General features: G+C 43.3%; 1 protein-coding gene across 5 annotated transcripts in view; it reads right to left on the reverse strand.

The window, feature by feature from the left end:
• RNF220 (ring finger protein 220) overlaps positions 1 to 12,686 on the reverse strand; it is a 255,224-nt gene that overhangs the window by 92,688 nt on the left and 149,850 nt on the right. For all 5 annotated transcript variants that reach the window (XM_056533144.1, XM_056533141.1, XM_056533145.1 and 2 more), the window contains exon 3: positions 4,270 to 4,399. In XM_056533144.1, coding sequence (XP_056389119.1) covers positions 4,270 to 4,399 — 130 coding nt within the window. The remainder of the gene's footprint in view (positions 1 to 4,269; positions 4,400 to 12,686) is intronic.

Here is a 12,686-nt window from a genome sequence, read left to right on the forward strand (position 1 = left end):
TTATTAGGTTGGACGGGACCCAAATTACGCCATCAATTACACACACTCTGTCTGAGCGCTCGTACAAGGTGTCAAAGGGGGAGAAATGAGAGAAGGGTCTTTCCATAAACTCAGACCCCCAGATTTCCTCTTTTCTACACATGGTGGGAGAGCGGGTAGAAGCGGCGACACCTGTGATCGTACAGTAGCGTGCGGCGTCCAGGCGAAGTGTGAATCCGCTCATATTACGTGACTGACATATCTCGCTATAGCAGTGGTCTCCAAACTGTGGCCCTTTAGATTTTGCAAAACCACAACTTTAAGCATGCTTGGACTTCCAGTTCTTGGAAAACTACAACTTCCAGCATGTCCAGACAGCCAATCCAGATGTTACAAAACGAAAACTACAACTCCCAGCATGCCCAGACGTCCTGAAGTTGCAGCATGCAGACATCCAGTTGATGCAAAACTACAAATCCCAGCATGTCCAGATGTTGCAAAACTAAAACTCCCAGCATGTTCGGACAAATGTTGGCTGTCCGGGCATGCTGGGAGTTGTATTTTTGTAACATCTGGATTTGGTGTCTGGGCATGCTGGGAGTTGTAGTTTTGCAACAACTGGAGGGCTAAAGTTTGGAGACCACTTTTCTATAGGTATACGGCCAGAAAAGCTGCACACCCTGCAGGATATCGCACACACAGCCCCCGAAAAATTTACTCTGATTTGAAAATGTTATTTCCATTGTTATTTCATTTGCAGCCATGAAATCATTACGATACATTCACAGCAGGTGACCAGTTATTATTATTATTATTTGTTATTATGTATTTCTATAGCGCCCCCTTGGTTCCAGTCTGAGCAATTTTCTATTAATTGGAGCTAATATACATTGTAGGTATTACAGGGGGTTATTAGGGGGTTATTCCAAGTTTATACATATCTGATGAAGGTACAATTACTGGGACCCCCACCAATCACAAAAACAGGGTCTCCTGTCCCGTAATAAGCGGAGGGGCGGTCACTCAAGTGCACTGCCACCCATTTCACTCGCTAAGGGACCGCTAAAGAGAGAGAGAGTGGTGCAGGTAAATGGAGCGGCAGTGAACATAAGACAATGGATCCCCATTCACATGATTGGTGGGAAGTCATTATCATACACCCTGTTAGAGAATTCTGAGTTAAAAGAGAGGTTTGTGGGAGGGGGGGTAAAAGGTAATAATAATAATGATGAAGATGGCGGGGGGGGGGTAAAAGGATTATTAATAATAATAATTATTATGATGTTGATGATTATTATTGTATGGATAAGGTTTGTTCTGAAGAGTGGTAGGCCTCTCGCTCCGTAGGACCCGTCCTGTCCTGTGTTACACAGACAACCCGTTCATGTGAATAGACACCATGTAATACTTTATTTCACCTGCGGTGGCGCTGCAGGGTAACCTTAGGACTAAGGCTATGTTCATATGGTGGAATTCTGCAGAAATATTCCACTTGATTTCATCGTCCGCAGAAACAATGAACATGTTCATTGTACTTGCGGATTCTATGTGGAAATGCATTGCTGTCTACGAAGAGGGCGCATTTCTAAGCGGTCCAAGCTCCAGCAGAACTTGGAAATTTGCGGAATATCCGGTTGTGTTTTCCGGGCGTTTTCTGAACATAGCGTTTGGGGAACTTTTATACTGCCGGATTTTTAAATCTGAATTCCGGAGGCTGCTGCACCGTGCACATTGCTGATTTGTCCGCTGCGTAAATTCAAATTCTGTATTCTTTCGAAAGAAGGAACATGGTCATTCTTTTGGCAAAACTGCTGTGATCTGTATTGCCGTCAATAATGACTGCATATGTCTGAGCAATCCTAACGCCAAAGGAATCACTCGGTACGGTTGTGCATGAATTTTCTGGGCAGACGTTCTGTAGTGTTAATGCGCCTTCACTTCCACAGGTTACAGCTGACTAATATTGTGTGGCACAGGGATAGATGACCATTCATTTCCCACATGGGTGAATATAAACCTTCATACACACTGAGGCTAGGAACCTACTGCGTCAGGATTACAATATACAGTCATGGCCGTAAATGTTGTCCCCCCTGAAATGTTTCTATATAATGAAGTATTCCTCACAGGAAAGGATTGCAGTAACACAGGTTTTGCTATACACATGTTTATTCCCTTTGTGTGTATTGGAACTAAACCAAAAAACGAGGAAAAAAAGCAAATTGTACATAATGTCACCAAACTCCAAAAATGGGCTGGACAAAATTATTGGCACCCTTTCAAAATTGTGAAAAAATAAGATTATTTCCAGCATGTGATGTTCCTTTAAACTCACCTGGGGCAAGTAACAGGTGTGGGCAATATAAAAATCACACCTGAAAGCAGATAAAAAGGAGAGAAGTTCACTTAGTCTTTGCATTGTGTGTCTTTGTGTGCCACATTAAGCATGGACAACAGAAAGAGAAGAGAACTGTCTGAGGACTTGAGAACCAAAATTGTAGAAAAATATCAACAATCTCAAGGTTACAAGTCCATCTCCAGAGATCTAGATTTGTCTTTGTCCACAGTGCGGAACATTATCAAGAAGTTTACACCCCATGGCACTGTAGCTAAGGTTGCTTTCACACTATAAAAATGCACCCGTTATGAATGCCGTTATAAAAAGATGGGAAATCGTCAGTTATACGGCCGGTACAAAATCACTAACGGCTATTAGAAAATCCCATTATAGTCTATGGGATTTTTCTAATAGCCGTTTTAACCCGTTATCGCCCGTTATTAATAACGGCCGTTATTTTGTAATGGGCGAATGAACGGGAGAAATAGTGCATGAAATCTGAGGATTACCAATGGATTTTGTGTCGCACTGTACAGCCCAGTGTCAGAAAGCTGGGTTTGTGTCTGGGATCTTGGGTCTTCCAGCAGGACAATGACCCCAAACATACATCAAAAAGCCCCAGAAATGGATGACAACAAAGCGCTGGAGAGTTCTGAAGTGTCAGCAATGAGTCCAGATCTAAATCCCATTGATCACCTGTGGAGAGATCCTAAAATTACTGTTGGGAAAAGGCGCCTTCCAATAAGAGACCTGGAGCAGTTTGTAAAGGAAGAGTGCTCCAACATTCCGGCTGAGAGGTGTAAGAAGCTTATTGATGCTTATAGGAAGAGTGGTCCAACATTCCGGCTGAGAGGTGTAAGAAGCTTATTGATGCTTATAGGAAGAGTGGTCCAACATTCCGGCTGAGAGGTGTAAGAAGCTTATTGATGCTTATAGGAAGAGTGGTCCAACATTCCGGCTGAGAGGTGTAAGAAGCTTATTGATGCTTATAGGAAGAGTGGTCCAACATTCCGGCTGAGAGGTGTAAGAAGCTTATTGATGGTTATAGGAAGAGTGGTCCAACATTCCGGCTGAGAGGTGTAAGAAGCTTATTGATGGTTATAGGAAGAGTGGTCCAACATTCCGGCTGAGAGGTGTAAGAAGCTTATTGATGCTTATAGGAAGAGTGGTCCAACATCCCGGCTGAGAGGTGTAAGGAGCTTATTGATGGTTATAGGAAGAGTGGTCCAACATTCCGGCTGAGAGGTGTAAGAAGCTTATTGATGGTTATAGGAAGACACTAATTTCACTTATTTTCTCCAAAGGGTGGGCAACCAAATATTACTTTAAGGGTGCCAATTATTTTGTCCGGCCCATTTTGGGAATTTGGTGACATTATGACCAATTTGCTTTTTTTTCCTCCTTTTTTGGTTTAGTTCCAATACACACAGGGAATAAACATGTGTATAGCAAAACATGTGTTACTGCAATCCTTTCCTGTGAGAAATACTTCATTTTCTTGAAAAATTTCAGGGGCGCCAACATTTACGGCCATGACTGTATTTACAGTGAGATGAGCAGCGGGTTCCATTCACTTTAATGGCCCAACATGTAATCATCTAGTGACTAAATACATTCACTATTTCAGCATAGTCTTCTATGCTTTTGATTCCTGGTAAAATAGTGTATCCCAGCATAATGCTGCCCGAACCGAGTCACTGAATTAAACGGCCCCCAGTGCTCTGCCACAGTATACATCTGCCTTCACTTCAATGTGTTCCTAGCCTTAGTACACGCTTACCCAGCATAAAATTTGTATTTTATTATACATGCTAATTTTTGGGCATAATTGGCCAAATTCTGGCCACATTTTTTAATTTTTTGCCAAAATGGGGGCGTAGGATGAAATGTGTCTGAGATTTTTTATTACGTGTGAATATATCCCTCCTTTTTGGGTCAGGGAATACCTTTACCTGAGATTGACTTGAATTAGTTTTTCCAGTTCTTGCTCCATATGTTCCTGTAACTCCCCGGGACGCAGCAGGACCTGGCAGATGGGGCAGATCGGCGCCTGGCTGTCAAACAGGGCGACTTTCTTTTTACCTGAAGAGAGAGAGAAAGGAAAAATGTCATCAATAGGACCAAACCTGAAGATCTATAGGGAAAGGGTGTCAGGCAGCAGTAGGGCTAAAGGGGTATTCCAGGAAAAACTTTTTTTTTTCTTATATATATCAACTGGCTCCAGAAAGTTAAACAGATTTGTAAATTACTTCTATAAAAAAAATCTTAATCCTTTCAATAATTATCAGCTGCTGAAGTTGAGTTGTTGTTTTCTGTCTGGCAACAGTGCTCTCTGCTGACATCTCTGCTTGTCTCGGGAACTGCACAGAGTAGAAGAGGTTTGCTATGGGAATTTGCTTCTACTCTGGACAGCTCCTGAGACACGTGTCATCAGAGAGAACTTAGACAGAAAAGAACAACTCAACTTCAGAAGCTCATAAGTAATGAAAGGATGAAGATTTTTTACTAGAAGTAATTTACAAATCTGTTTAACTTTCTGGAGCCAGTTGATATATATATATATATAAGTTTTTTCCGTGATAACCCTTTAAGGGGGTGATATCGTAATACAAATGACATGCACGGATAGAGATGACCTATATACATTGTGTTCAGCATTTACCTTGTGGCTTATCAAGCACCTTCATATTAAGTCAGTGTTTTTTAACCAGCTGCTGCAAAACTACAACTCCCAGCATTCCCGGACAGCCGTTGGCTGTCCAGGCATGCTGGGAGTTGTAGTTTTGCGCAAGAGCTGGAGGTTGGGAAACACTGTATTTCGATAGCAGTAGAGCAGAGTAGTATATGACACTATACACAAGTGCATACATGACATCCAGTGATCTGCACATATAAAGCCTCTACACGGACGCAGTGATATACCGCGCCCCTCATTATGCCGCCGTCAGTATACAGATGACAGCGACGGAGATGCGAATGATAGACGCACGTAATAAAAATGCAAATTGCTGCTAATTAAGATGTTTATTGTTAAACAATGCTGATCTTAATGCCAACCACGTGGCGACTGACGCGGCAAGACTGCGCCGAAGCGGGTCATAAATAACAGTGGAGAGTCCCCTCTCAGCAGGAAAGCGTCTCCTGCCGCGGCTGACACTCTACGGATACTCTCTGGAGGAGCGCAGGCTTATACCGCCATAGATGAACAGGATCACAACTCCCATCATACCCTAACAGCCAATCTGTATGACAGAGTTTAATGAGACGTGTTTGTCAACCTACTGCAAAACTACAACTCCCATCATACAAGACAGTCTTCATTTGAGGCAATCTCTATGACAGTGTTCCCTGAAGTATGGTTGTCTAGCTGTTACAAAACTACAACTCCTATCATACACGACAGCCTTTAATGGGGGCAATCTGTATGACAGTGTTGCATAAGATGTGGTTTCCACCTGCTGCAAAACTACAACTCTCATCATACCAGACAGCCTTTAATTGAAGCAGTCTCTGATAGTGTTTCCCAAACAGGGTGCCTCCAGCTGTTGCAAAACTACAACAGCCATTGACCACTGTTGTCCAACCAGTGTGCCTTCAGCTGTTGCAAAACTTCAACTCCCAGCATGCCTAGACAGCCATTGGGTGTATGATCAGCTGCCCAACCTGTGGCTATCCAGTTGCTATAACATTACAACTCCCATCATGTCCTCATTGTCTCTCAATTGTCTTCTGGTTTTACACAGCTGGAAAGACTGTCGAGGCATGATGGGAGTTGTAATGTTATAGCAGCTTGAGAGCCACAGGTCAGGAAATGCTGGTGGAGAAGATACCTCAGTCGAAGGCTGTCGGGGTATGATGGGAGTTGTGTTAATTCTTTTCAGTTTTCTTTAGCTGATTTAACACGAAGCGACTATCATTCACATAACACTGATGCAGCGGTGCCCCTGGTGGCAGGACTGGGAAAAAGACCCAGCAGGGTGGTTGTAGCGACTGTCAGGCATGGTGTCAGATTCTTCAGGAACAAAGCATCACCTCTCAAGGCAACATGCATAATTTAATACCGCCCCAAGGATCCACTTTACACCGCAGTGAAGTACGCTCTTGTGTAGATAGCAATGATACTCTGAGGAAATCTACCCACTGTAGTTATACCGCCACGCAACACTTCTCTCTGTCTCCTGCCTGCGCAGCTTTCAGCAGTCTGGGAAAGTTGAGTCACAGCCTGTAATAGGAGCCATATTATTTGTCAACCAGGTTTCCCTCAGACTTAATGATGGTATTAAGTGTTTTTTCTTTTCTTATTTATTGGGTTCTCTTTAATGTCAGGGTGCCTCCTTTGCTGTTGCAAAACTACAACTCTCAGCATGCCCGTACAGCCATTGGCCACTGTTTCCCAACTAGTGTGCCTCCAGCTGTTGCAAACTACAACTCCGAGCATGCCCGGACAGCCATTGACCACTGTTTTTCAACCAGTGTGCCTCCAGATGTTGCAAACTACAACTCTCAGCATGCCTGGACAGGCATTGGCCACTGTTTCCCAACCGGTGAGCCTCCAGCTGTTGCAAAACTACAACTCCCGCATGCAGGGACAGCCATTGCCCACTTTTTCCCAACCATGGTGCCTACAGCGGTTGCAAAACTACAACTTCCAGCATGCCCGAACAACCTTTGGACACTGTTTCCCAACTGGTGTGCCTCTAGCTGTTGCAAAAACTGCCACTCCCAGCATGCCCAGCAGCCTTCTCCAGAGGATCCACACTGTCCCTGACAGGTAATTCAAGGCTTCCCTTTCATCCCAGCAGCCTTTCAAAACTACAACTCCCAGCATGCCCATTGAGCCATTGACCACTGTTTACCAACCAGTGTGCCTCCAGCTATTGCAAAACTACAACTCCCAGCATGTCTGGACAGGCATTGGCCACTTTTTCCTTACTGGTGGGCCACCAGCTGTTGCAACAGCCTTTGGCTGTCCGGGCATGCTGGGAGTTGTAGTTTAGCAAAAACTGGGGGCACCTTGGTTGGGAAACACTGAAGTAAAGAAACGATTGGTAACACAGCAGATAAAGATATCCCTTAATACCATTGAGCCCTCTGCTAAGTGTCTGCAAGATGATTTTTTTCCAAACCCCATTGGAAAACGAGGCAGAAATAGTTGTGTATGATGGGGCTGGCAGCCGCCAGGAATAGCCCAGCGCGGACCCATTCAGCGCTATTAATAGCTGCTACCTCCGGTAATTGACAATGAGGGAGCAGGGTTCTAGCCTTTTCCTAAATAAACAAGCCCTTGTTTAGAAGCAGAGGATATCCTGACGTATGTGTGAAGAAGCAAAGAGCGCGGTCTCCTTGGCTCTGCCAACCGGCATAATAAAGCATAACCAGACAGATAGAATACATGAAACGCGACAGCAGATTACGACCACTCCATGGCTTTAATTTGCCGATTTCTCCTGTCTTGCAGCATAGCCGTCATGCCTCTAAATGGGAGGTTATATTATCTGCCTCATAATCTCCTGGGGTTGCTTGTGTTCATGCAATCCTACTTTAAATAAGATGTTTAGCGAAGCCTGCGCTGGGTTGTCAGCCAAGACGCACGTTCGGCTGCCAAATTCCAGACGGACAGAAATGGTGTTTTATGTCTGGAGTGACGGTGAAAAATACTAAATAAAGATCTATTGTAGCTCTGAAAATAGCAACTGATGAAAAATAAAAGGGGGGAGGCAAATACTTTATTATTTTCATATTTTTATATCAGTTAAAACTAATTCTGATCCCACAATCTTATAAGCATCACTGTCATCTAAAGAAATCTAAGCACCAAGTTTAGGGTTGGATCCTTTTTCTTATGGTTTAAAGCAATTTCTGGAATCAGGATTGAGAAAAATATCTTGAAAATGCTTTAATGTTGGGGAAAAATTCTGGAATCACCTTGTAAATTACACTTACGGAACAAACTCTGCAAAATTAAGAGCGTAAATAATTTTGCAGGCAATTGAAAAAGAGCTACAGACTTATTCATTGATAGAATACATGGACCCAACAAGAGACATGTCAGTTGTGTCAATGATAGAAATCCAAGCTGGAGTATGGAAGAAGATGTTGGTTGTTCCCAGTCAGTTGTATCAATTATAGAAATGCAAGCTGGACTATGGCAGAAGATGTAGGTTGTTCCCACTCAGTTGTGTGGTAAGCACACGGGAAGGTTATAAAAGGAAAACATACTTCATTGAGATGGGAAAACTCACAGCAATATACCTGGGAAATAGAAACTGTCCAACACAAGAAATGGAGTAAGCAAGAGTCACTGCTTGTAGCCGATCTCTAAGAAATCGCTAAATGAAATTGCATTTACATCAAAAAGCTGAATAGAAAACATAACTAAAACAGGGATACAGATGGTAAAGAGAAGAAACCTGGAGGGTGGAGGAAGGGAGAATAGATCAGTCACCAATCTACATCGGTAAAGGAGATGATTAGAACTTCTGTCTACATGTTATACAATTTTTACCTTTCTATATTTATTTTTGTATTTAATTTACAGTTATGGCCTTAAATGTTGGCACCCCTGAAATGTTTCTATAAAATGAGTATTTCTCACAGAAAAGGATTGCAGTAACACATGTTTTGCTATACACATGTGTATTCCCTTGTGTGTATTGGAACTAAACCAAAAAAGGGAGGGAAAAAAAGCCAAATTGGACATAATGTCACCAAACTCCAAAAATGGGCTGGACAAAATTATTGGCACCCTTTTAAAATTGTGGCAAGATAAGATTGTTTCAAGCATGTGATGCTCCTTTAAACTCACCTGGGGCAAGTAACAGGTGTGGGCAATATAAAAATCACACCTGAAAGCAGATAAAAAGGAGAGAAGTTCACTTAGTCTTTGCATTGTGTGTCTGTGTGTGCCACAGTAAACATGAACAACAGAAAGAGGAGAAGAGAACTGTCTGAGGACTTGAGAACCAACATTTTGGGAAAATATCAACAATCTCAAAGTTACTGGTCCATCTCCAGAGATCTAGATTTGCCTTTGTCCACAGAGCGCAATAGTATCAAGAAGTTTGCAACCCATGGCACTGCAGATAATCTCCCTGGGTGCGGACAGAAGAGAAAAATTGATGAAAGGTGTCAACGCAGGATAGTCCGGATGGTGGATAAGCAGCCCCAAACAAGTTCCAAAGATATTCAAGCTGTCCTGCAGGCTCAGGGAGCATCAGTGTCAGCGCAAAGTATCCGTCGCATTTAAATGAAACGCTATGGAGGAGACCCAGGAGGACCCCACTATGGAGGAGACCCAGGAGGACCCCACTGCTGACACAGAGACATAAAAAAGAAAGACTACATTTTACCAAAATGAACTTGAGTAAACAAAATCCTTCTGGGAAAACGTCTTGTGGACAGATGAGACCAAGATAGAGCTTTTTGGTAAAGCCCATCATTCTACTGTTTATCGAAAACTGAATGAGGCCTACAAAGAAAAGAGCACAGTACCTACAGTGACATATGGTGGAGGTCAATGATGTTTTGGGTTGTTTTGCTGCCTCTGGCACTGGGAATAGTGCCAGGACAAGACATCATGAAATCTGAGGATTACTAACGGATTTTGGGTCGCACTGTACAGCCCAGTGTCAGAAAGCTGGGTTTGTGTCTGAGATCTTGGGTCTTCCAGCAGGACAATGACCCCAAACATATGTCAAAAAGCCCCAGAAATGGATGGCAACAAAGTGCTGGGAAGTTCTGAAGTGTCAGCAATGAGTCCAGATCTAAATCCCATTGATCATCTGTGGAGAGATCTTATAATTACTGTTGGGAAAAGGCGCCGTCCAATAAGAGACCGGGAGCAGTTTGTAAAGGAAGAGTGGTCCAACATTCCGGCTTAGAGGTGTAAGAAACTTATTGATGCTTATAGGAAGACACTGATTTCACTTATTTTTTCCAAAGGGTGTGCAACCAAATATTAAGTTAACCCCTTAAGGACCATGGACGTACTGGTACGTCCTTGGTCCTGCTCTCCTGATATAACGCGGGGTTACACGGTAACCCCGCATCATATCACGGCGGGCCTGGCGTCATAGTGAAGCCGGGACACGCCGCTAATAGCGCGCAGCGCCGATCACGACACCGCGCGCTATTAACCCTTTAGCCGCGCGCTCAGAGCTGAGCCGCGCGGCTAAAACCGAAAGTGAAAGCTGCCGGTTAACTCAGTGGGCTGTTTGGGATAGCCGCGATGAATTCGCGGCATCCCGAACAGCTTACAGGACAGCGGAGGGCCCCTACCTGCCTCCTCGCTGTCCGATCGCCGAATGACTGCTCAGTGCCTGAGATCCAGGCATGAGCAGTCATGCGGCAGAATCGTCGATCACTGGTTTCCTATGAGAAACCAGTGATCAATGATGAAGATCAGTGTGTGCAGTGATATAGGTCCCTATGGGATAACAATGATCAGTATAAGAGATCAGTGTGTGCAGTGTTATAGGTCCCTATAGGAGCTATAACACTGCAAAGAAAAAGTGGAAAAAAAAAGTGAATGAATATCATTTAACTCCTCCCCTATTAAAAGTTTGAATCACCCCCATTTTCCCATAAAAAAAAACACAGTGTAAATAAAAATAAACATATATGGTATCACCGCGTGCGGAAATGTCCGAATTATAAAAATATATCATTAATTAAACCGCTCGGTCAATGGCGTGCGCGCAAAAAAATTCCAAAGTCCAAAATAGTGCATTTTTGGTCACTTTTTATATCATTTAAAAATGAATAAAAAGCGATCAATAAGTCCTATCAATGCAAAAATGGTACCGTTAAAAACTTCAGATCACGGCGCAAAAAATGAGCCCTCATACCGCCCCAAACACGGAAAAATAAAAAAGTTATAGGGGTCAGAAGATGACAATTTTAAACGTATTAATTTTCCTGCATGTAGTTATGATTTTTTCCAGAAGTCCGACAAAATCCAACCTATATAAGTCGGGGATCATTTTAATCGTATGGACCTACAGAATAAAGAGAAGGGGTAATTTTTACCGAAAAATGTACTACGTAGAAACGGAAGCTCCAAAAAGTTACAAAACTGCGTTTTTTTTTCAATTTTGTCGCACAATGATTTTTTTTTTTACCGTTTTACCGTACATTTTTGGGCAAAATGACTGACGTCATTACAAAGTAGAATTGGTGGCGCAAAAAATAAGCCATCATATGGATTTTTAGGTGCAAAATTGAAAGAGTTATTATTTTTTAAAGGCAAGGAGCAAAAAAGAAAATGCAAAAACGGAAAAAAACCCCGGTCCTTAAGGGGTTAAGGGTGCCAATAATTTTGTCCAGCCCATTTTTGGAGTTTGGTGACATTATGTCCAATTTGCTTTTTTTTCCTCCCTTTTTTGGGGGGGTTTAGTTCCAATACACACAAAGGGAATAAACATGTGTATAGCAAAACATGTGTTACTGCAATCCTTTTCTGTGAGAAATACTTCATTTTCTAGAAAAATTTCAGGGGCGCCAATATTTACGGTCATGACTGTATTTTACCTAACCTTAGAGTCTGCGCCAGTAAGAGACGGAAATTCTTGCAAATTGGCTATCCAGGTGGGATGGGGGGTGCATTATATGGCGATCCAGGTGGGATGTTGGGTACATTATTTTGTGATCCAGGTGGGATGTCGGGTGCTTTATATGGCGATCTAGGTGGATATGGGGTGCATTATATGGCAATCTAGGTGGGATGTTGGGTGCATTATTTTGTGATCCAGGTGGGATGTCGGGTGCATTATATGGCGATCTTGGTGGAATGTCGGGTGCATTATATGGTGATCTAGGTGGGATGTCGGGTGCATTATATGGCGATCTAGGTGGGATGTCGGGTGCACTATATGGCGATCTAGGTGGGATGTCGGGTGCATTATATGGCGATCTAGGTGGGATGTCGAGTGCATTATATGGCGATCTAGGTGGATGTCGGGTGCATTATATGGCGATCTAGGTGGATGTCGGGTGCATTATATGACAATCCAGTTGGGATGTCAGGTGCAGATAAGTGTATAAATATTATACAGTGACTCCCCAACCTACGATGGCCCCAACATATGATCAAATCGACATACGATGGCCTCTCAGAGGCCATCGCATGTCGATGTCAGCATCGACATACGATGCTTTTTTATGTCGGGGCCATCGCATTAAGTGCTATCCGGCAGCGCAAAATGCTTAAGCTGCTGCCAGATAGCAGCTTAATGTTCCCCGTGTGGAGCGGTAAGTATTACTTACCCCTCCACGATGCTCCGGGGTGCCCTCCGGGTCCAGTGCTGGTCTTCCGGTGTCTTCTCGGCCCTCTCCGATGACGTCAATACGCTGCTGCGCACGTCATCCAATA

This window comes from Hyla sarda, chromosome 7, assembly GCF_029499605.1.
Source record: "Hyla sarda isolate aHylSar1 chromosome 7, aHylSar1.hap1, whole genome shotgun sequence".
Taxonomy (NCBI): Eukaryota; Metazoa; Chordata; class Amphibia; order Anura; family Hylidae; genus Hyla; species Hyla sarda.